Source organism: Euprymna scolopes, chromosome 42 (genome assembly GCF_053919585.1).
Source record: "Euprymna scolopes isolate OS-2025 chromosome 42, ASM5391958v1, whole genome shotgun sequence".
Lineage (NCBI taxonomy): Eukaryota > Metazoa > Mollusca > Cephalopoda > Sepiida > Sepiolidae > Euprymna > Euprymna scolopes.
This window is the reverse complement of record NC_136523.1, coordinates 65,722,883-65,749,013: the sequence shown is the minus strand read 5'-3', so window position 1 is coordinate 65,749,013 and position 26,131 is coordinate 65,722,883. Positions and strand designations below refer to the sequence as shown.

Genomic DNA, 26,131 nt, shown 5'->3' with positions numbered 1-26,131 from the left:
TTATACTTCCAAAATAAACTAAAATTGTTTTAAAAGTAATAGAAATATTTTTTATTTTTTAAATAGTAATGAAATTAATTGAATTTTACGAGCTCAGTATTTTTCAATTTTTAAACTTAAAAATCCATCAATTTTTCTATTGATTCAATTTGTACTATATTTTCAGAGTCAATGTGAAATTTTATGCTCTTTCCAATAAACCGAATATATTTTAGACAAACGGGTTTTTTTTTTTTTTTTTTTTTTTTTTAATTCACGCCCCCCCCCTCCCATTTTTAAGTGTCTATTAAAAAGTAAATTAATTTACTCACCAAAGTTTTATATATCATAAATTGAAGATAAAAGATCAATAAATAATATATTTAAATTTTAAACAAAAAAAAAAAGTAGTGTTTTTTGTTAATGAAACCTTGCTCCTTTAATTGAAAAAAAAAAAGTAGGGCTTGAATTACATTTTTCGAGTAGTTATAAGCTTGGAAAGACGGGGTGGAATTATTCAATATTTTTCACAAAATTTCTGACATGCCTCCAGAAGCACCTGTTAAGCCATACAAGTTCTATAATTGAATCCCCCTCCCGCAAAAAGAAAAAAAGAACTAAAAACACAAATTTTTGGTGCTTATGTTTTTGTAAACCGCATTAAAAACTACATAAGACAAAAAAAAAAATCCCTCCAAAAGTACTGTAATTTTTTTTAAATTTTGTTTTAGACAATTTGTTCTTCAAATTTTAAATTGTCCGCCAATAAAAAAAAATTTTTTTTAATTCTGTTCTGAAAAGAAAAAGTCTGACATTTCTTCCCCCCCCCCACACACACACACTTGGAGTGCTCTTTCCTTTTTCGTATAAGTTTAAATGTTCCACAAGATTCGTACGCCATGTGAAAAGGTAGTTCTCTACGTGAAGGCACATTCAACACCCGTCGTTTATGCTGCCGCGCGCGTAGTGTAAACGGAAGCTGTAAAAAGTAGTTCAAGGGTTAATACCATGCAAACGGTAAATTTGCGCCGGGTTTGATTATCAGATTCTTGTCAGCAACCTCGATTATGCCTAAAATAAACAAATTAGAGTGGCCGGTGTATCTGAATATGTTAATGAGATCGATCGTGTCACGTCCATCTTGTGTATTTTGCAAGCGAGGAGGAGGGGCGTCAAATGAGATAACTTTAATCACCGCTTAAAGTTTAAAATTTGTCAAAATTATTTTGAAACATGGACAGAAAAAATATATCTAGATTAATATTTTAGTTTTTTCACTTATTTTAGAGTGAACCCCTTTTTCATTTTGTCCTTTGTTAATCCCTTTTTCGTTTCACCCCCTTATCGTCCGAAATACAATGGATGCAACAGGATCGATCTCATTAAAATTTGATTAAAAAAAAAAAAAACTTGATTAAATTAGATTTTTTTTGTATGAAACTTTATTCTATAATGAGTACGTACACTATAATATTTATTTCAATATTTTCATTTTTGAGTTTGTATTACTATACGCATAGATTCAAAAAAGTTGTCAAAAAACAAATATGTAACGAATAAATGTTATCAAAGGAACGATAAGTTACTTTTCTACCCAACTGGATAATTTTTTAGTGTCTTTATTAAATAGAACATATTTATTCAGCTCAAAAAAAAGGTGTTTGCCGATGTATTTGAAAATTACAAGTGGCGCCCCGACTCTCTTGAACATGGTAAGTTTGGGAAAATGAGTTAAAACTAAAAATTATACAAAATACTGTTAAAAACCTACCAAATATGTCAGCTTATGTCACAGTAACATATATTGAGCAAGTTTTTAACAGTATTTTGTATATTTTTTAGGTTTTACTCATTTTCCCAAACTTACCATGTTCAATAATCGGGTGCCATTTGTAATTTTTCAATATATTGGTAAACACTATGTTTTTTCGAGCTGAATAAACATGTTCCATTAAATAAAAACACTAAAAAATTATCCAGTTAGGTAGAAAAGTAACTTCTTTTCTTTGATAACATTTATTTGTTATATATTTGCTTTTTGACAACTTTTTCGAATTTATGCATATAGTAATACAAACCCTCATTTTTTAATATCTTGATTCAACTAAACAAGTACCCAAATAAATTTTATCAAAGGCAAACTCTACCTACCTGGATAAATTTTTAGTGTTTTTACTTAATTTAAAACCTTTATTCGGTTCGTAAATAAGTAGTGTCGAGCATTACATGAGGAAGAAAATGGCTGCAATGTTTTTACATTTGTGAAATGACTTAAAGGGTGTTTACTTTCTCGTTAAAACGGTCTAATCGCGTGACACGTCGGTAAAGAAATGGACAGTAAGTCGGGTAGCAATGAAGTAGAACCTTTTATAGCGAACGTGAACCCCCTCCTAAGTCATTAATATTTTCCAAAAAATTTTTCTGCTAATGATACTTAAGTCTAATCTATGATAACTGTTGGAAAAAAGTTTTTTAAAAAAATGTAAAACATGCATTTTTAGGGGCTGGGCACTCTCGTACATCCTTGTTTTGCCCTGGCCCTTTGCCATTTGTGCGTTAACCGTTACAAATCATGCCCAACTTAGGCAGCATCTACTAGGTACGGGCAAAATGAATGCTGACGCTGAAAATGTATAAACATTTTGACCCCTTCCTTTACTTAAAAATTCACCAAAAATCAGGAAATGAACCAATTTTAATAATTTTCAGTATTTATCAAATAATGATCGCAGAATATAATGAACTAATTATTTTTATTTAAATCTTAGTGGAAATGTTTTATTTTGTTTAAAACAAAAAATACCTTTACTAAAGTTATGGTTTTCAGTAGTAAATAAAAAATGCAAGAATTTAATTTTTGTTTATATAAATAAAGCATCATAATTTGTAACAATAAAAATAAAATAATTTTTACAGGAACATTACGAAAAAAGCCCTAAAATCTGTATTAATAAATTCGATATAACTCAAAGAAAAATGAATTTCTCAAACTACCGATATTACCATTAATTAAGCATTGTTTATTTAATATTTTCACACAAAAATTATAATTACAAAAAAATAATTTTTTTTTTGTAAGTTACAGGTTTTGCATAATTTTTATATGCAAACTTTTAATAATTTCCTTGCTCGCAAGAATGTGAAACTTTCACCGTATCATTTTTTATATAATATTGAACAATAATTAAAAAAAAAAAAAAATTAATTTACAAACAGGAACATACAAAAATAATTAAATTAAAAAATGGAAAAATTTATACAAACGTTCCATGTCAGTAACTACGGATGCCCATTCTTGAAAAGGAAACCTGTCCGTTTTGCTCCCTCCACCTCTGCCTCCTACCTTTTTCCTCCAACTACCCGATGTCATTTTCAGATACGGTTCAAATTGTGTAAAGTTGACTTTAAATTTCTCGTAAACATTCCAATTAATTAAAACGTAAGTTTGTATTTTTTTAAAGTTTTTTTTTTTTAAGTTTTAATTTTTTTCAATAATTATAAATTGTTTCCTTTCTACTTTGAATTCTGTAATAGTGTAAGCTTTTTTATTTTTTTCAATGAATAAATTGTCAGTATAATTAATGAATTTTAATTAATGCTTATGCCGTTTAAAGTTTTTTAAAGTTTAAATCCTATTAATAATTGTTTGAACTTTTATAATGAATAAATTGTCATTGTAACTTGGTGAATTAAATTAAATTGACCTTCCAATTCTCGATAAGTGGGAACAGTTAAATAATAATGAAATTATGTCATTAATGTGCTTTTGTATTTCTTTGAATTTTCCGCCATGACTTTTGTTTTGACACGAAACTAATTGTTGCTACCATGGCCGTATTTTTGGATAATTATTACCCTTTTTAGCAAAAGTTAAGTACATTTATTGTATTAATTCGTTATTTTAAGACTTTAACTTAATACTTCACTTGGAAAGAATTCCAGAAAACTTTATACTTCTCTAGCCAAAAAATGTAAACACGATTTTTGTCATGAATTTTTACGTGAAATGTACGGTTTTTCAGATTTGAGATAAAATTATTCCATGTATTTCATACGCTATTTTTTCTTTGAGAAATTAACTTTAAGCTGTTATCTTTTAAACATAATCAAAAAGTAACCGAAAATTTTTAAAGTATGATTAACCGGCGTTCAAAATCAGGTCCCATACCAAAGCAGGCATTAGAATTGCCTGTACCTAGCATCTACCTTTAGAAGATTAAAATATTTGTTCCAAGCTTTTTATTTAGAGCAGTTATACTTTGGGGCATGATAAAATTTTGATTAAATATAGAAAAAAAAAAATGGTATTTTCCTATGATAATCTATATATGAGTTCATTCTACATTTGGAGCAGCAGAAAAATCTTAAATTATTCAAATTTTTTGATATACAAATTTGTGAAAAGTTAACATTGTTATCTTGTTAAATTATTAAAATCATGAAATTTATAAACAATATTAAAATATTTCTAATCAAATAATTTTGAAAATGTTTGAATATGTATTTACAAAAAATTACAGAATTTGCAATCTTTTTGAATATTTTAAAGAAAAAAGGGCCATCAATCAAACAAGGAAAACACCTAATCAAGCATCAGTTGTACAAGTTCCTATTTTCCTTGCTGGAGTGTCTGCCAAGAATTGAACACAAATTTCTTGTATCTATAGCAGTTCATATTCAATGTTCTACTGAAGACTTACCTGCAAGGAATTGCTTTTAAGGATATTACCCTCAACCTCCTCATACTCTCAGAACAAACACCCTTTGTAGATAAGTTTTCAGTGGGACAACCAGGTCACATTGACTATATATTCTCGATACGATAAAGATAGCATAGATGAACTTCCGTGATGGCATTAAAGTTGTCCCCCTCTGCATCAGGGATCAAAGGGTTTGCTGAAAACACTTCTTTTTTTTCCCCAGCAAAGAGATTTTTCTAAAGACAAATCTGTTATGCTGGTAATTTTATCCTCATTGATAAATTTGCAGAAGCACGGGTGTCTTGAATTGCAGGAAGGTTGGCTGGTCAAGGTAAACTTGGATTGTACAAAACTATATAGTGGAATTGAGGAACTGTTGAAGAGTGGGTTTGCAAAATAAAAATATCTGGACGCCCCTGGACAAGGGAAACATGGTGATAGAAACATTGTTAAATTGCTGTTAATGTGACAAATCATTGCTTATATTTTGCTGTGTTGATTATTGTTGTGAATGCAAAAATGTTTTTTCTTGCACGTTTTGTTTGTTTCTGCTCCAGAGTCAATTGACAAATTAGACTACACCAACCTTAACAAAAATTGTCCAAATATTAGTTGTCAAGTCTGTGCAGTGAATTTTAATAAGTTAAAACGTATACTTTAACTTGTGTTTAACTTTATGAAGCTTTCTTAGTTGACTGAGAAAGTATGCTTTGCTAGTATTCACACTAATATATTGAAATAAAATGTCTCGGTCAATTAAAATATATGAAACATATCCAACTGAAGAATTAAAAAATAAAGATAAATCCTGTATAAAAAAAACATCTCTTTTGGGAACAGAATTTGGGGAGGGGGGGTATTTACTTTTTTGATTTCATTAAGTTAATGAAATAGATTCATTCAGCAGTTTTTGTTTAGTGAAAAAACAGCTATGCTGATGAGCAGTAGATGTAGCAAAACATGTGCCCATGAATAATATATATATATATATATAATGCTTTTTATTGTAAACACTATCATGAAACTTATCTTTAAGGGAACACTGTTAAAGTTGATTTCCCTGAACACAAGATTAATTCTATGCTAGTAAATATTTCTTATCACCCTCTTTTGCAAAGTACAATCAAATCTGTTTTTATGTGTTTAATATTTTTAAAAACTTGAAGAAAATTATAATAGTAAAATAAATAAAACGTTTTTTGTGAAAAAAGTAATTTTTAAATGTGGCTGATTGTTTTTTTACAGAATTGTAATTTGCATATGTTCACCGAAATGTGTAAACTTTAATTCTGCCAAATTTTAATAAAATAATTTATATTTTGTAAATATGTTTAGTGTTGTAATTTGCTGTGAAGTTATGAGTTGATTTGTACTCATTTTGAGGGGCGGGGGAGACCTTTTTAATATATCTTAAGATGGAATTTGAAAAAAACTCTTAAAAATGTTAATGTTTTTAAAAACAAATTAATCTGTTAAAAAATATCAGTGTAGAACAATTAACAATTATTCATTTTAAAATAATGAATTTACAAGGACATTTCATGTTTTACCATGGGATGTTAAATTATTAATACTTGCTAAAAATAATTAGTCATATTTAATTTTGGCCCGTATACTTTAAGTCTGTTTACTTATGTTGGTACAATTGTCATTACTTACAAGCCTTATTTGAAAATATGTAAGTTTTCTTCATTTACCAAAAAAGAGTAATATCATTGTCAATGTGTTAATTCTTATCGATACAGTTCCAATCTATTAAAGTTATGGTGTTCTTGGAAAACGTGATTGGTTGACAAAGATGAATAGGAGTATTAAGTTTTTGTGATATCACTATCAGAATTTACATTTTACAACAGGATAAAAACATTGCATAAATATTTTTTAACACAAATTGTATTTTCAAGTTGCCTTTCGAAAAAACACCTGTATATGAAATGTTTCTTACTCTTATGGCTTGTAAACCCGATTGGTCTTCAAAGTACAGGTCTATGCATGGTTCAACAAGTGAACAAAGGGTTTGTTTGTGCATCAGTTGCACGCTAACTTCTGTCACGTGGGGTTTCATCATTAAAAAATTTTAGTGTATAAAAAAAATTCTGGTGGTAAGGGGTTAAACTAGGTGCTCCTTATTTTTCCTTATCTTTTTAATTTTTTTTTTATATATAGAATCTACAAAAATATAGACTAAAGCTATTTGGCATAAGTTAAAAGCAAATTATTTTTGCTTAAAAATATTTTTTCCCAATAAAAACATGTAATTCATCAGTTACTTCCGAATACTATGTAGTATATTTTTTTTTTCCACAATTTCACAAATAATTTTTCGTATTAGTTATAATGCAGTAGATGCTATGACTCGGGTCTTGGTACCTGTGTATACTAATTTCCATCTTGGTAATCATTAGTTTTATTAAAATAAGGAAATGTAAAATATTTACTTTATTATTAAAGCTATATGAACTTTTAATTGTAGATATTTCCACTGCCAGACTTGATGTTTGTTCTTTTTGTCCTATCGTGTTTTTTAAAAAAAAAAAAAAAAAAAAAAATTGATCCCATGAAAGGATGGCTGCAAATATGTTTTCTCCACTAAATCTCTATTGGCAAGTCTCCTGTGTAGCTTCATCTGATTTATGATGTCCCTTTCCAGTGCTTTGGTGGTAGTCTTAACAAACTGGAGATGTGTTTCTCTTTGGTAACTATATGTATATTTGCATTAATTTTAGAAGTTTTTTCCGCCCCAACTTCAGAAACGTCCGGGGTCGCGGTGGACCGCCCATGCTAAGAGGTGGTGGAATGATGAGGCCAATGGCACCACCCTTCAAACCAGGACCCATGTAAGTTGGCATTTTCTTTTTGAGATTAGGATAAAACTAATTCCTTATTTTACTTTTATTTTCTTTCAACTTTTTTCATCCTCTTAACTTTTCCTTTTCAAACTGTTGAATGTTAAGTTATATATTAGTTTCGTCTTAACATTCTGTTGGATAGTTCCTATGTCTAGAGACTCGGTTCTGTAAGCCTCACACCACCATCAAGGCTAAAATGTAACAAATTCTAACAACATACAAGTAAAACCTAACCCACAAGGGCCATTTCACTATTTATTGTTGAAAATTCTGAAACAATCCTTTTTTTTTTTTTTTTTTTTTTTTTTTACATAATGCAATTATTGGGGGGGGGGGGGGGCTATTAGAGCCTGACTGAAATTCTTTCAGGTCTCTTGGAACATACCATATAGTTCCTGTATCCTGTCTTTGTGGTTTGTGTTAATAAAAAGCATTATGTTCATAGGTTCATGACATAGTATATAGGCGTCGATGACTCTTAACACACCTACCACTTTTAGCTTTAAATGAACTTCACTATCATATTCTATGTATTGCTTTTTTTTTTCTTTTTTTTTTTTTAGATTATAGCTAAGTTATATCCAGTGCATCTCTTTTCCTTTAAAATATAGTTATATTACTTGTCCAGTTTTACTTAGTTGCATTTATTTATCACCAGATATTTTTCTTTTTAGTTATCCGTTTTATTTAAATGAGTACGAAGAGGTATGATAACGGGTTTCAGTCATGTTCATGAAAGTAAAATAAAGAAGTACACATGCTTTTCTTTTCATATATTTCCATTTATCTATTTTATATGAATACATTTCTATTTGTATGTATAGGATTCAAACCTAAACTAATTATGAATTTTGGAATATATCTACTAGGTGTGGGTAGTGTTGAATATTTAGTTTTATGCAAAGGTTGGGTGAAAGTTTGTTACTCAGTGTTAGCTCTGCTCCCCCCCCCCCCCCCCCGCTTTTATTAAGAGGGAGTGGGGAGAACAACAATAAGTACTAGATATCAATCAATATTGCCAAAATGTCTTTCTTTAGAACGATTGAAATAGCAGAGTCAACCGATAACAAAATGCCAAGGAAAACCTGGGAGGAAGTGATAGAGGAGTTTGAAAGAGTTAAATAAAGAACTGGAGATTGAATGGTTTGAAAATCAACTTCTAAAAGCTGCTTAACACATGTCAGCATGTAAAACAGACATCAAACTAAACAGTTATCTGTTACGACGCTTGTTCTGAGTGGCAGGTTATTGATATTAGTAGCATCTGTAGCATAAACATAAAAATTTACCATCTAGGTAATGTTTCATTGTTTGCAAGACCCTAAGCTATTTTTGACCCAATGTGGTTGATTCAGATGAGGTGTATTTTAAAAAGGCGTTCAATTATACTGTATCGTGTCCTTGTAAACACTGAAATTGAACCACACAAAACTGAAAAAAATTGCCTCTTTGAATTATTCCGTATAAGGCTTACTTTAGTTTAGAGTTGGTATATAATGTTCACTCTTGGTTAGCTTGAAATATTGGTAGGTTTTGTAGACATAATTTTGTAAATTTCATAATTCCTATGTACAGAGTTTTTGCTCAAATGGCATCAGTAATTTGAAAATGAAAGCATACAGAAATAGAATACACTATCCTTCTCTTTGATCAAATTCAAACCACACTATTCCTGCAAAATTGCAACACCACTAACATGGAAGCTTTGATGGTTTTGACACCCACATGTATTGGCTGAAGAGAGTACGAAGGTGACCAACTGAAGACTTGGATTGGATCTGTGAAGAGAGATATGGAGTTTGTAATAGTATTTTTTTTATATACAGAATCATCCCACAGATCCTCTACATGCAAGAGATACTTCAGAGCTCGGATTGGACTGACAAGTTATCTCTGGACCTACAAAACAATGTCATGGTCATCTTCAGGCATTATCAAAACTTAATAACTTTACACATTAGATTATTAATTGATTGTAACAAAAAGTATGACAAATTACTGGACAGACTAGATTGATTATCCATGAAGAAATAATTCTGTGCTGGATCCCAAGTCAACATTGGAGTAAGAGGAAACAAAAGAGCAGATTTAGCAACCAAATCAGCTTTAAACCTTGATGCTATCGACATCTCTTTGAATTGAAATGTAAAATAAACCTATTATTTTTCTGCAAAATGGCAACACCACTAGAATAACACAAAGAACAAGCTCTTTCAAATCAAACCCATTCTTGGAGAGTGGAGACCAGTTCCTAGAAAATAAAGAAAAGTTATATCCAGAATATGAAACCCCATTCGCTCCTTTATACTCTAACAAAAACAACCACCACAAAGTTTGACATGTCAGAAGACTTGCAATGTCAAACATTCTTGTGGAATGTGAAGCTCTTACTACTGCTAGAAAGCGCAATTTAAAAACTAACAATATGAAAGATATGTTCGAAAACATGGATGACATTCTCTCCTTTTTGAGAAAGACAAAACCATACTTAAAAATTATATTAGGTCTCAACACACAACTAATGTGGTTTTAAAAAACTACAAAGGGCACCGTCAAGTCCAAAGTAGCTGAGCAGCGGCTTAGTTCCCACTAGTTTTGGCAAATTGCAAACAGAATCCTGAACAGAAGCGTGTGCTCTATCCCAACTATCATCAATGAACCTGAGTTAATCTCGTCAGCATCAGACAAAGCCAAACTCTTTGCCAAGAACTTTGCAGCCAATTCTACCCTTTGCGACCAAGGCCGCCAACCCCCAATATTTCCTCCTGTATCAGAAAACACTATGTGATATACAAATATCTGTATGTGATGTTGCCAAGCTAATCAAAAACCTTGATTCCAGTAAAGCAACCGGCCCTGACGGTATTCCAATTATAGTACTCAAAAAACTTCAACCAGAACTAGCACCCATACTTACAAAACTGTTTAAACGTTGTCTTAAGGAAAATTGCTTCCCATCACCCTGGAAAATCTCATCAGTATGCCCTGTATTTAAGAATTCAGGTGATCGTTCATCCCCCTCTCAGTACAGGCCAATAAGTCTCCTGTGCGTCATGAGTAAGTTGCTAGAATCTGTGTTAAATAGAGAAGTAATCAACCATCTCAGCAAAAATAACCTTCTTAGTGACACACAATATGGTTTCCGTTCTGCTAGATCTACAGCAGATGTGCTTACAGTTATCTTATAGGATTAGCTAATCTCTCGACAGAGGTAACCTTTCTAGGGCAATTGCTCTTGACATATCAAAGGCCTTTGATAGGGTATGGCATAAAGGTTTTTCACAAGATCTCCAGCTATGGTATAGCTGGAAATGTCTTCTCAATTATTAAATCATTTCTCTCTGATAGGTTCATAAGAGTAGTAGTTGATGGGCAAAAATCAGAAGCTCACAGTATAAATGCTGGAGTCCCTCAGGGGTCCATCCTGGGCCCAACTCTTTTCCTGATCTACATTAATGATTTTCCAAATCACATCCTTACATCATTCGTAGACATTTTTGCTGACGACACTACCATCTATGGTAGCATATCTAAGACAGTAAATGACCAAGTTCTCTCCGATTCTCTCTCCTCTGATATTGATCACGTTGTACAATGGGGAAAGGAGTGGCTGGTTACTTTTAATGCATCTAAAACCAAGCTTCTATCTTTATACATCATCAACGTTCTGATCCCCATCTGGCATCAATTAAAATGAATGGCTCTCGTCTTGGGGAGGCCTCAAGTTTTGACAGGCTTCTGGGCTTGACCTTTACTCCTGATCTTAAATGGAATACGTACATCAAATCTGTTGCCAAGGCTGCTGGAAAAATGGTCGGATCCTTCTATCGATCCAGTAGATATCTCGCTGCTGATGCAATTCTCTATCTATATAAGAGCCAGATACGTCCAAGGATGGAATACTGTTGCCACATCTGGGCAGGAGCTGCTAAAAAAAGACTTGTCCTGCCTTGATAGGGTTCAAAATAGACTTCGTGACCTGGTGGGAGATGTCCTTTTCTCTTCGCTGCAACCTCTATCTCACAGAAGAGATGTTGCGAGTTTGTCTCTGCTTTATCGTTATTTTCATGGAAAGTGTTCAACTGAGCTTCAATCTCTGGTCCCCCCTCGCCAAACTTTCACAAGAAACACTAGACTAGCTGAAAACATTATCAATAATTTTCCCCACTATTTATCTGTACCTAAACCTAAACATAGATTCCATGATCAAAGCTTCTTTCTTAGAACTGCACGCCTGTGGAATCGTCTTCCGCTTTCCAGCTGTTTATAATATGGTTGTCTTCAAGTCCAATGTGAACAAGTTTCTGATGAGCCGTTCCACTTAAGTTAACAAATTTACCGAACTTCCATTACTATCGATTACTATATTGTCCTTTTGACTACTCTACACTCTTTAACCCTTATCCTTGAGTGGCCTATCGGCCTTGATAAGTGGTGACGCCTATGTAAAAAAAAAAAAAAAAAAAAGTCACCTAACAAATGTTGATATGCTAGTTAAATAAGACAAAAGTATTGTGTGAGCATCTGTAAACTGCTTGTACTTTTCTCAAACCCTTAATAAAATTTTCATGATATGCCATGTAGTTGTCAAGTCACAATATTTTTATTGAAGTACTCCCTCATTTTTCTTTGGATCCCTTTCATTTTGTCATAACTTGGATTTTGTAACTTCTCCTTTTTATGAGAAGGGGGGGGGGGTAGATTGTTCTACCCACATTCATGAAAGAAGGTATTTGAATTAATCTCAATTTGGTGACTTATTGGACAAATTATACGATTTACATGCAAAACGGTAAAAACATTGTAAATGGTAAGTTTTAACCTTTTAAATTATATAAATGACTAATTTAATGTATGTTATTTCTTTCACCTGCTGAATATGATTGATATTTAGTTTTAGTTTTTACTGAAATTTGATTGTTTTGATAGGAAAAATAAAAATTTCCATAATTTTTGGAAAAGAAATAAATTACAAAATATATTTGAATCTGTCCCGTTTTGTTCTATCCTAAATAAAGTGTGGCATTGTATTTTTCTAAATGACATTTTTTTCCTTTACTGATTTTAACTTTTTCAGGTTCCGTGCATTTGTTCCTCATGTCCCATTCGATTTGGCTCAAGTACGTCATTTTCTATTAGTTTTACTATTTTAGTTTGAAAAATAAGTTTTTTTTTTGTTTTTTTTTTCTTGTTTCTTTAACTTTTCAAGTAAGATGGAGGAAACCATAAAATCTTTGGAATCTTTGTATTTTAATAGCAAAACGAGTTTTCATATATCAGTCATTGATCTAACAAGATATAAGTTCCATTAGCCTAGAAGCTCCATAATGACAATTTAATTGTTATTTTATCTCTAAACCTAGTTGAAAACAATAATTCCCTGGTTATTTAACCAGGTACCTAATCTAGTTGAAACGTCCCGACATTCATATGAATTCTTTATTTTCATAACACGTGTTCTATTTAAAGTTATAGATTTATAGCATCACATGTACATAATTGTTAATAAAATTACAAAATTAAAGTGTTAGCTCATGTATAAAACCTGTTTTTAAGATGGTAAAAATAAACTTTGCTTTCCTCTTTTCAGTGTGAGAGTGCATTCCCCAGAGCAAAGCCTGCATCTGATGACAAATCCTTCACTGAAGTGAGTGTTGCCAGTTTTTTTTATATCTTGGTTGACTGGATCTTCCGTTATGATTATCTTCTCAATTCAAGCCATTTTTTTATGCATAGACACATCTGTTTTGAGTACAATATAGATTACTGTTAAATGTTTTATGTGACTACCCTTTCCCATCTATATATATATATATATATATATATATATATATATATATATATATATATATATATATATATATATATATATATATATATATATAAAAGCGAAAATGTATGTATGTTTGGATGTCTAAGAACTTTTGACAGATGCGACGAAAATTCACAAACTCAGTTTCACATCGAAGCTCCATCCTTTGCTCGAGAAATTGGCCAAAAACGTTAATTTTTTCACCCTGAAATCGACAATTTCGACCAGGGGGGAGGGGGGTCAACAAAAAACTGTCCTCTCGTAACAATGACCGATTCTACGCATAAATAGTTAAAAAAACGAACAAATTCCATGTACGTGGCGTTAGCTCAGTTGGTTAAGGCCTTGGTTCATTATCTAAACATTTTGGGTTCGAATCGTAGTGCGAGATGGGGTTTTCTTTTTTCGATTTTTTTTAAATTTAAATATTGAACCAGTGTTATTTAAGCCATTTTTCACGTAACGTTCGTTTTTCTGCTTTTTTTTTTTTTACACATCGCTTATTCTTAGCGACAACCAAAAACACCCGGGTACCCACCGATTTTTTTTTTTTTTTTTAAATTTTAATATCGAAACAGGCTTATTTAAGCCATTTTTCACGTGTTCGTTTTCCTTACTAATGTAAGTACTAATGTTTGTTTTTTTTTTTTTGTTTTTTTTTTGTTTTGTTTTTTGTTTGATCGCTGCATAGTGGGGAAAACAGAAACTGGCTTCCGCAACTTGACGTTGTGGCACCTGCTAATTTCGGTTTATAAACGTTAACTTAACACACTTATCAATCCATCTGTTCTCGTGGTCGAGATGGTTGGGTCGCAGGGATTTTTTTTTTTTCATTTCCTTTCCACCTCTGCGTCAAACGTTTGGGGTTCAAGCCTACCTTTATACTAAAACTTTTTTTTCTTTTACACCTCAACAAAAACGGTCCTCTCATGACGCCGACCGATTCTACGCATGCGTCAGATGTCATGACCTGATTTACTTTAAATAGTTGAAGAACTGACTAAATTTCATGTACGTCGCGTTAGCTCAGTTGGTTAGCACGTTGGTTTGTTATCTAAACGTTTTGGGTTCGAATCGTGGTGTGAGATGTCTTTTTTTTTTTTTTTTTTTTTTTTTTTTATCTAAATATTGAACCAGTGTTATTTATTTTTTTTTCACGTAATGTTCGTTTTTCTGTTTTTTTTTTTTTTTTTTTTTTTTTTTTTTTACTTCGCTTATCCACCCCCGACCACACCCAAAAACACCACGGTACCCACCGATTTTTTTTTAATTTTAATATTGAAACAGGCTTATTTAAGCCATTTTTCACGTGTTCGTTTTTCTGTTTTTTCAATTTTTACATTTAACATCGTTCGTTTGCCTTTATGTGAGTTTTTTTTTATTTATTTATTTTTTTTTTATTACATGTTTTGATGTAAATTTATACATCTTTTTCATAAGATGACTTCTTTGCTAACTCTTGTATTGTTTACTTTTTCAGGCTTTACTCAAGAGGAATCAGGATCTGACACCCACTACAACAGAACAAGCTGCCGTACTTGCTCTTGTTACTAAAATACAGACTGTTCTTGATAATCTCATCTTAACTGCTTCTTTTGAGCCTGCAGTACGTAAAATCATTCAACATTTTAGTTTTTCGGATATTTTTTAAAATTTCATTATGCCATAGATCGTTTGTCTTTTAACAAAAATGTGCATATCTCGACTGCATGATAATGCATATTACAAAGAAAAAAATTTTAATCATGAAAAATGTCTTGTTTTGAATATTCATCACACATGCATACACATCTTTAGTCTTGATCTGTTTTTCAAACAGACTCCTCAGTTTTCCTTGTAACATAATTTTAAACAAGATTGTTAAAATGTTTTTCGAGGTTTAAATAAAATCTTACTGTTTGAGTTTTCAAAAAAAAAAAAAAAAAGATTTTTCTAAATTCCAGTTGGAAAATAATTCTATAATTTCTTGTATATTAACAGCAAATTGAAGAAGTACGTCAAGTGGGATCTCATAAAAAAGGAACAATGATGGCTGGACACAATGTAGCTGATATGGTCATCATTCTAAAGACACTTCCAACAAGTAAGTTTTTAGTAAAAAAAATTTTTTTTTTTTTTTTCCCCAAAAAACATTTAATTTTATAAACTTTCCGTTTTCTTAAATGCTTGCTGTCATTTATACACATTTCCTTATCCGTTTGTGTTAGTATTCTGGATATTCCTTTCTCTCATCATACAATATCATTCCGTTGTTCATTACACCAAGTAGATCTGCATAGGTACAATGAGTCTTCTGTTTGACATTAGTTCTATGCACTTTCCCCACTGAACTATATCCCTGTTTTGGTTTATCGTAGATAATTTCATTCTTAGCTTACCAACATTGACCAACAAATCTGGATTTTCTCTCTGATTCATGAAGGTCCATAAAGTTGCCTATTTGTGGGATACTACTTCCATCAAATATTAAGTTGTTTTTTTTTTTCCATGTAAAATACCATGGAAACTATAGTGAAGTGAAAGCAAATAAAACTAAACCCATTGAACATAGAATTTATTCAACTTTTAATGATAGAAAATCAGTTTTGTGGATTCCATGAATGATTTTATAAATGTTCAATATGTGCACCATCATGAAATGGAGCATATGCCAGATCATTGGTGCAACAGCAATAAGTTTCTAGTACAATGCTGTTAAGACCCCTAGAGAAAAAATTGTCGTATCTAGGGTAATGTCACCATTCACATGCCCAATACTTACAGATTATTATTGAAATAAGCTAGCACAATAAAGTGGAGCTCAATCCTCTTGAAAAATGAAACCTTTGTATCCATTTGTGATGAAGCTTTTGCCAATAAAAGTCAATGGTTAGTTTTCCATAAAAGAAAAATGGGTAACGAAGTTGCTTCTTAAAGGTGACTTTTGGTGAATCTCTTACCTTAATACAAGTTCAATTCACATGTTTAGGGGAAGTATAGCATTGTCGGATCTATTTATGCTATATTTAAAATCAACTTGAGTACATTCTCGGACAAGAAAACCTATTATACATTTAATAAAACAAATAAAATATAAATTAAAAACTGAAATTAATATAACTAACATTTGCATCTAATAAAAAACGAAAATATCGTAAATTCACAGCTTATCTGCTAAAAGCATCAGTCTTCAATGCCCCCCCCCCCTCCTCAAATACTACGATTATACTTATTGATTTTGTCATATGAAATGTGATTGGCATCACTGAAAACAAAATGTTCCTCAGATTTGTTTTGCATTACACAAAATTGTTTGCACTTTTGCTTGTCTGAATGAGAGGCAACTTAACGGATCTCACTAGCTAAAAACTTAAAAATTTACGCAAATATTTTTTGCTAGTGAGATCCTTTGCGTAAATTTTTAAGTTTTTAAAATGTATATTTTTAGCAAATGTTTGCATATGTACATTTTTAATTTTACTTTTGTCTTCATTTCCTGCAGAAGAGGCCGTATCTGCTCTCGGGAACAAAGTTGCTGAAGACCTTCGTGCTGCTGATCCTCATGAAGGTGAGTTTAAAAATCCCCACCCCTATTTCATTGTTAAGAGAAAGGTGAAAATTGAATCGTATTTTATGAAATGTCACTTGAAAACCTAAATGAAAAAAATGTTATCTCCTGTGTTTCAGTTCTGAGTATGCTCACCAATGACTCTGGCTTTGAAATTAGTTATTCTGAAGTCTCTGTGAAATGTCTAATTACTACTATCCCACCAAATCTCAAGAAATTGGACCCAGAATTGCACTGTAAGTATATTTGCAATTATGTTCTTAATTCAAAAAATAGTTTCATCTTTTTAGTTATTTATGTAAGTTTTGTAGCTAATAAATGTATAAAAATATAACATCATTTTTAACATTAATCAGGCTCTGATAGTTGAATAGATATAGTCTGAACTTTTCTCAATTTAGTCCAGAATAATAAATCTCGTACAATGCAGAGAATCTGTCAAGACATGTCGAGAACGCCATTATGCAATCATGGGGTAAAAATTGAGCTTTAGATTTATAATCCTTCCAATCCTTATGACCTATGTGTTTTCCCAAAGTAGGAATATGTAGTATTTACATTATTCAAATTACCATTTTTCTCACAATATTTTTGACAATTTAACTTCTGACCTTTTATGCTTGTTTTGTTGAATTCCGTTAATTGGTACAAAGACATTTAAGAGTGGCTTGCTTTCGTTTTATTGGTCATAATCTGGTAAAAATCTTAAATAATTTTGATTTTTAGTATCATCCGCACTGTGGATTGAACCTTCAACTCCTTACCTTTATCCATTACGCAATAGTGAAATGGATAATGCTAAGTAATTATTAGTGACAGTCTTCTGAAGGTTCGACCCTTTTGTTCAGGAAATACTGTGAAACCATTTATTTAAAAAAAAAAAAAAAAAAAAAAATTCTGTATTATAGTTCTATATTCTGTATTATAGTTCTATATTCTGTATTATAGTTCTATATTCTGTATTATAGTTCTATATTCTGTATTATAGTTCTATATTCTGTATCATAGCTCTATATTCTGTATCATAGCTCTATATTCTGTATCATAGCTCTATATTCTGTATCATAGCTCTATATTCTGTATCATAGCTCTATATTCTGTATCATAGCTCTATATTCTGTATCATAGCTCTATATTCTGTATCATAGCTCTATATTCTGTATCATAGCTCTATATTCTGTATTATAGTTCTACATTCTGTATACTATCATAAAAAATATTTAGCTCTCACGGATTTCTTGTATGTTGAAGTAGTTGATCACGCTGTCACACCAATTTTTCGTAAGTTAATACTGTTGGGATGATTAATCTGGAAAATTAGAACTTGTTGATCTAAATTGACAAATTTCAACCTAATTTTCTATTTTATTTAAGATTTTCCATTGTTGGTACTAATGATAAATATTTTTAATCAGTAAAACTAAAATCTATGTAATTTATAATAACATCAAAATACAAGTTAAAATTTTTAACTTTATTCATAAAAAAATAAAATTAATAAAATGAATTGTTGCAATTTGCATTTGTTTCTGAGTGTGAATTTATTTTCCTCTCCATAGTGGATGGTAAAATCATGCAAGGACACTTAGCAGCTATTCGACATGCGCGTTGGTTTGAAGAAAATGCTTCACATTCAAGGTAATTTTTGTGGTCTTCATGTGATGTTATTCTGGTGAATTTCTATTGGAATAAATTGTCTTAAAATCTAAAAATTCCACGAAAGTTTTTACAACTATTTATCTTTGGCTCCAAATGAATAGGCATTGAATAAAAAGTTTAAAATCTGCTTTGTCCAAGTATATTTTTCTCTTACTATTCATACGATATATCTCTTTGATAAAACTATCTGATCAAATGTGTAATGCATGTTTATGTGTGTATATCTCTACTAGGCATGCCCATGACTCAACAGGTCCCAAGCATTTATTTTTCTAAAACAAATAAGTGTGATTACTGTCTTTTTGCATAAAAAGGTTATTCTTATTAAAGTTAATTTTTGTCGTCTAATTTATGTTTTGTATTGTATACATATGCATGTATGCGAATAAGATGAAGAATCACTAATGCTCAATCATTACGAAACTTTGAGAATGATCAAGATGGCAAAGGGGCAATAAAAATGCAAAGCTAAGAGATGAGTAATGTATCTAATTATGGATAATTAGAACATGGAAACTTTATTTTAGAATTCATTTTTAGTTAACAAAGAAACAAGGCCTTAAGAAAAAAAATGAATTCATGTTTAGTATGATATAGTGTATTGATAAAATATTTTTTAAAATGCTCACATTTTTTTCTTCACTTTTCCAGCATAAAAGTGTTGATTCGTTTAATACGAGATTTGAAAAATAGATTCCAAGGTTTGGAGCCACTTACACCATGGATTGTAGATTTGCTGGTAAGTGTGATTTGATTACATATAAAAATTGATCTCCAATTAAAAATAAATTATTTGAATATTTACTATTAAATAAAAATTGATCTCCAATTAAAAATAAATTATTTGAATATTTACTATTAAATAAAAATAAATTATTTGAATATTTACTATTAAATAAAAATAAATTATTTGAATATTTACTATTAAATAAAAATAAATTATTTGAATATTTACTATTAAATACAAAGGACCCGAAAACAAAATTTCACACAAACGTATCTATATATCTATATGCCTATATATCTATGTGCCTGGCTGTATTCTTAGATACATTTTGAATCAAAATGTCTTCAGTGAATATCGATAATTGAAATAATGTCATGGGAGCAAGAACAGGCGATTTTAGTTAATGCTTTACACCGCCTAACGTCACATGTTTTGAGAAGTTTTATTACCGCACAAGTGGAAAGGTCATCAAACATCAACAGTATGTCCTTTATATGACATGGGAGCGTCTAATATGAATGTTTCTGTTCAAAGCACAATTGAACCATGATACTTGAGTTTTGCACTTTAAACTTTAATTCAAGACATTATACATAAAAAATAATTTTATACAATACACAGTAGGTTCTCTATGGTGCCTGGTGCTACCAGATCAGGCTGTCTACTGACTTCCTGAGATGAAACGCACCTACATAGATGTCTTTGTTTTTTTATTCCCTTTTGCAAAACTTAGTCATGTTCTGCGAAAACAAAAACAACATTCTCCTCCCCTTCCCCTCCCTCGTTTTCTTTTTCCTTCACCTCCTCACCCCTTTTTTTTTTTTTTTTTTTTTTTTTTTTTTTGCCTAGTTGGTAGGGCGATAGAACATACCAACTGCCCCCCTGCAGAGGGTAAAAATCCTTCAATGGGACCACCAGTTGACCGTTGGTGGCAACCCGTAATGCATTAAGAACGGGATCCTGGTGGTTGAGTGGAACATGCCTAGGAAATAATAACATGATACTACAACACACCACTTTGGCCCTTACTAGGCTAGACGGGAGGTTGGATAGGCCCGATCCAATCAATCGGTTGGTCATGACAAGCACTAATTCAGACAATCCAAACAAAAACACACTAACACTCAACATAAACAATAAACTGAGTTAATAAGCGATGGCTGAAGGGTCAATCAAGCTGGGAAAAAGGTAACCATCAGGAATAATAAAAATACAGGGAAATCCCATACTTGGGTGGGCATAACCATATATTGTGAATGCTTGGAAACCTCCCCATGTTTGAGTATACCAGCTATGTAGCCCTGGAGAACCGAGGCGAATGGGATTTACCCCCTCATAGTTCTTCCCCATAAGGGGCTCCGAGGAGGGTGGGGAGCATGGCTGATGAATTTTTCAAAAATTATTATGAATGCCAAAAAATCCAAGAGACCACACACAGAAATTGACTCTGACAGCGACAATGAAGATACAAACTTTCCAAGATTCATCGTGCTAGAAGCAACGTCTAATATACCGTTAACTAAAATGTCACCCTTCATTATCCAAAAGGTAATATCAAGCAAAATAACACCTAAAAATGTCAAAAAATTAAGGAATGGTACCATATTGGTAGAAGTACAAAATAAAAAACAGGCCAAAACTCTACTTCAACTACAAAAATTGCATGAAACAAACATCAAAGCTTATCCACACCAAACACTAAACTACTCCAAAGGAGTCATAAAAAACCAGGAAATCTCCGTCTGCACAACAGAAGAAATCAAAACAGAACTAAAAAACCAAGGGGTCACAGATGTAAAAAGAATCACATTTAAAAAAAAAGGAGAGGTAATATATACAAACACTTATATATTAACATTCAATTATCCTCAAATACCAGAGACCATCAATATAGGTTATGAAAGAACGAAAATAGAACAATACATTCCAAAACCTTTACAATGCTACAACTGCCAAAAGTTTGGACATAATAAAGACCAATGTCTAAGATTCTTCACATGTGGAAACTGCAGTGAAAAAAACCCAGACCACGATGAAGAAGACTGTCCAAATAAAACCAAATGCACAAACTGTCAAGAAGAGCACCACTCTCACTCAAAACAGTGCAAAATATATAAGCAAGAGAAGGAAATAATAACAATCAAATATCAAAAAAATATAACCTTCCAAGAAGCCCGCAAAAAAGTCACAAATCGCACCAAAAACTCATATGCCACAATAACCCAACAAGCAAACAAAATGTACAACTACAATGAACTAAACCTTGCTCCAGAAATTGCAAACCTAGCAAAAGAACTAAAGAACATACTTGAAGAATTAAAATCTTTTTTATCAGAACTGAAAATAAATTCTAACAGCCAAATAAAAGTCAGAAACGAACAACCCAGTATAAAAGAAAACGAAACAAAGGAAATCAGAAAAACTTCCATCAATATTGAGGAATCAATCTCTAAAGAAATGAAACCTCCTCAATTATCAAAACGTGAAAGATCCAAGTCACTAACAAGGACAAAAACAGATGTTAAAAATAAACACACAACAACAGAAAAAATGGAAATAGAACAGAACAACAAAAAAACTACCCCCCAAAAACAAAATGACAAACAAAAAACAGAATTAGTATTAATTGAAAATGAAAATAAATTTGAACTAGTTGAAACTGGTAGCCAAAAAAGACAGTCAAGACAAAGTAAATCTAAAAGTCCCAGACCAAAACCCAAAAAAAGCCTCTCACCAGAAACAAGAAACAGACCATCCACTTCCAAAAGAAACACCCAAACTAACATCGAAACTATGGACGTAGACATAAACACCAACAGTCCAAAACCAAAAGAAAATATAAACCATGACTAACAAAATCCTACAGTGGAACATAAGAGGATTAAAAATTAATATCGAAGAAATGCAAATACTTATCAAATCCTTATGTCCTGCAATAATTTGCCTACAGGAAACACACTTAAAAGAAAATGACAAAATTAACATAAAACACTACTCAATATACAACCACATAAACAAATTATCATGCAAAGCCACCGGTGGATCATCAATACTGATAAACGAAAACATTCCACACAGCAAAGTGAACTTAAAAACAAATATGCAAGCTGTTGCAATAACTGCAACACTACACAAAACAGTAACCCTATGCTCACTCTATATACCACCAAATGAAACAATAAACGAAACAGAATTAAACAATATAATCAAACAACTACCTAAACCTTTTCTACTGTTGGGAGACTTCAATAGTCACAATATATGGTGGGGCAGTAAAAAAAACAACAAAAGAGGCCAAACCATAGAAAAAATAATTAACCAAAATGATCTATGCCTACTCAACAACAAAGAGAATACATATATGCACCCACCAACGGGAACCCTATCAGCAATCGATATAACACTATGTGACCCAACTATATACATGGATTATAGCTGGAGAACACATAAGGATACATGCGGAAGTGACCACTTCCCAATCATAATAGAAAACGAGAATCCCAAGCCAGAAGACAAAACACCCCGCTGGAATTTACAAAAGGCAAATTGGGAAAATTTCCAAAATACATGTCAATACAGATTAATACCTGAAGCGAATCCTGACTTAGAACACATCACATATTTCAGCAACACCCTACTCACAATAGCCGAGGAGAACATACCAAAAAGTTCCACTACTACAAAATATAACAAACCCTGGTACAATAAAGAATGCAAAGAAGCTATAAGAGCCAGACGTGCAAACCTAAGGAAATTCAAAAACAGTCCAACGAAAGAAAATTTGGACACCTATAAAAACAGCAAAGCCAAAGCACGGAAAACTATCAAAGAATCAAAACGGAACTCGTGGAAAGACTATGTAACAAAAATTAATCAAAACACAAAACCCAAAAAAGTATGGGAGATGGTCAGAAAAATAGCAGGAAAAAATACAAAGAACCCTATTAAACACCTTATATGCGACAACACAAAGATTACCGACAAACAAAATATCGCAAATAAATTAGCAGAACAATTCTCAATGAACTCATCATCAAAAAACCAAAATAAAAAATTCCAAGCTATAAAGAAAAATGAAGAAAAAATAAAAATAAACTTCAAATCAAAAAATGAAGAAAACTACAATCAATTATTCAACAGTGCAGAACTAGAGGAGGCAATAAACAAATCTCCCGATACAGCAGTCGGCCCCGACGAGATCCATTATCAATTCCTCAAAAAACTACCAAAACCATCACTGGACTACTTATTACAAATTTACAATGAGATATGGATAACTAACAACATTCCAAAAAACTGGAAGCAGGCAACAGTAATCCCAATACCCAAACCAAAAAAAGACCATACAAACCCAACAAACTACCGACCCATTGCACTAACTAGTTGTTTGTGCAAAACTTTTGAGAGAATGATTAACGAAAGGTTAAATTGGTACTTGGAAAACAAAAATCTAATTACAGAAAGCCAGTCGGGTTTCAGGAAAAATAGAAGCCCCACCGATCACTTAATAAAACTGGAAACACGCATAAGAGAAGCATTTGCAAAAAAAGAACATCTAATAGCAATTTTTTTTGACATGCAAAAGGCGTATGACACCGCTTGGAAATACGGAATCCAAAAAGACCTGTATGAACTAGGACTTAGGGGTAGAATGCCAGAAATTATCAGAAATTTCTTAACAAATAGAAACTTCCAAGTACGGATGGACAACACTTATTCAGTCCAAAAAGATCAAGAAATGGGGGTCCCCCAAGGCAGTATCCTGTCTGTCACCCTCTTCAACATTAAAATAAACAATATCATAAAAAACATAGACCCAGGAATTGAAAACGCCCTATACGTGGACGACCTACTTATATACTACCAATCTAAATATATACAAACAGCCGAACGCAAACTACAACTCTGTCTGAATAAAATAAACAAATGGGCCATAGAAAATGGATTTACATTCTCAGAGGAAAAAACTAAATGCATCCACTTTTGCAAATTACGAAAATTCCACCACGACCCCAACCTGAAACTGGATAACAAGAACATCCCACTCACCGACCAACATAAATATTTAGGTATTATATTCGATAAAAAATTGAACTTTATACCGCATATAAAATATTTAAAAGCAAAATGCCAAAAGACAATGCAATTGATCAAAGTCCTAGCACACACCGATTGGGGTGCAGACAAAGTCACATTATTGAAATTATACCAAACTCTAATCAGATCTAAAATGGACTATGGATGCTTCATCTATGGAGCAGCAAGGAAGTCCTACATAAAAGAACTAAATACAATCCATCATCAAGGATTAAGATTAGCCTTGGGAGCATTTAGAACCTCTCCAGTAGAAAGCCTCTATATAGAGGCCCACGAGCCTCCACTGATTCTAAGACGACAGAAGTTAGCGCTACAATATTACCTAAAGCTGGTATCAAGTCCAACAAATCCTGCATATCAATGTACCCTTCACCCACAATACACACATCTCTTCAACAAGAAAGAAAATATCAAGCCCTACAGCCTCCGGATAAAAAACCTTCTCACAGAAGCCCAAATGGACATTACAAAAATACATAAATATAACAAATCAAAAACTCCACCCTGGATGATCAAACAACCACACATAATATTAAAATTAAATAAATATCCCAAAACGAAAACCCACCCATCAACCTTCCATGAAGAACTACTTATCATCCAGAATACATACAAAGAATATACACAAATTTACACTGACGGATCAAAAGATGGAGATAAAGTAGGATGCGCAGCCATCCACAAAAAAATAAAACTAAAGAAAAGGCTCCCAAACGAATCTTCTATTTTCAGCGCAGAAGCAACAGCCATAGATTTGGCACTGAATATAATAACCAATGATGACCATCAAAAATATATATTTACTGACTCACTTTCAATACTCATATCTCTAAAAGAAAAAAAAATGACAAACCCACTTATTACAAAATTGCTAAACAAAATAGATGCCATAACCATGAAAAAAAACATTATCTTTTGCTGGATACCAAGCCATATCGGCATATACATGAATGAACAAGCAGATAAGGCAGCAAAGGAAACTCTGCAACAAAACCACATAAGTGGAAAAATCCCCTATACAGACCTAAAGACTAAAATAAACACATTTTTGAAGAGAAAATGGCAAGAAAACTGGAGCTCATGCACCAAAAACAAACTATTCCAAATAACACCAAATATTGGAACGAGAAACACCAAAAAGTTAACAAGAAAGGAAGAGGTAGTAATGACCAGACTGCGAATAGGTCACACTCACATCACCCACTCACATCTACTAAAAGGGGAGGAGACACCAAACTGTATAACGTGTCAAGAACCCTACACAATACACCATATACTGACAAACTGCATTGACCTTGAACAAATCCGAACAAAGTATTACCAAGAAAAAAATCTGAAAACAATATTAAACAAGATTGATCCCCAAAAAATTATCAATTTTCTGAAAGAAACTAAAATATACTCAAAAATATAAGGAAAGACCCCCCCCCCCCCAAAAAAAAAACCTTAAGAAGAACAAACCAATATTTAACACAACATAACGAACCTTTCGGCATTAAATGACCCCAAAGTGGTTGATATGCCGTAAAACAGAACAAACAAACAAACAAACAAACTCTATGGTGCAATTGTAGGCTACAATGTATTGTAGACTGTCAATGTGGGGATGCGTGTGAGGCTTCCATCTGGTGCACCATGATGGATCCTCAGTCAATTTGGTTGAAAATTGGGTAATTTCACTATTTTCGATGACAATAAAAATATCAGTGTGAAACATTTGTTGATCATTCAATCCTGGGCAACGTCGGGTCTCCCTGCTAG

The 26,131-nt window shown here is 32.1% G+C and overlaps 1 protein-coding gene across 3 annotated transcripts in view; it reads left to right on the top strand.

Annotated features, from left to right (window-relative positions):
* The window catches only part of LOC145267169 (interleukin enhancer-binding factor 2 homolog), a 38,476-nt gene that overhangs the window by 6,493 nt on the left and 5,852 nt on the right, over positions 1-26,131 (top strand). The window contains exons 2-10 of one of the 3 annotated variants that reach the window (XM_080123221.1): positions 7,406-7,516; positions 12,606-12,648; positions 13,119-13,175; positions 14,821-14,946; positions 15,321-15,423; positions 16,822-16,887; positions 17,007-17,123; positions 18,447-18,525; positions 19,198-19,285. In XM_080123221.1, the coding sequence (XP_079979347.1) occupies positions 7,406-7,516; positions 12,606-12,648; positions 13,119-13,175; positions 14,821-14,946; positions 15,321-15,423; positions 16,822-16,887; positions 17,007-17,123; positions 18,447-18,525; positions 19,198-19,285 (790 nt within the window). The remainder of the gene's footprint in view (positions 1-7,405; positions 7,517-12,605; positions 12,649-13,118; positions 13,176-14,820; positions 14,947-15,320; positions 15,424-16,821; positions 16,888-17,006; positions 17,124-18,446; positions 18,526-19,197; positions 19,286-26,131) is intronic. The other 2 variants (XM_080123223.1, XM_080123222.1) reach the window with 2 other exon arrangements.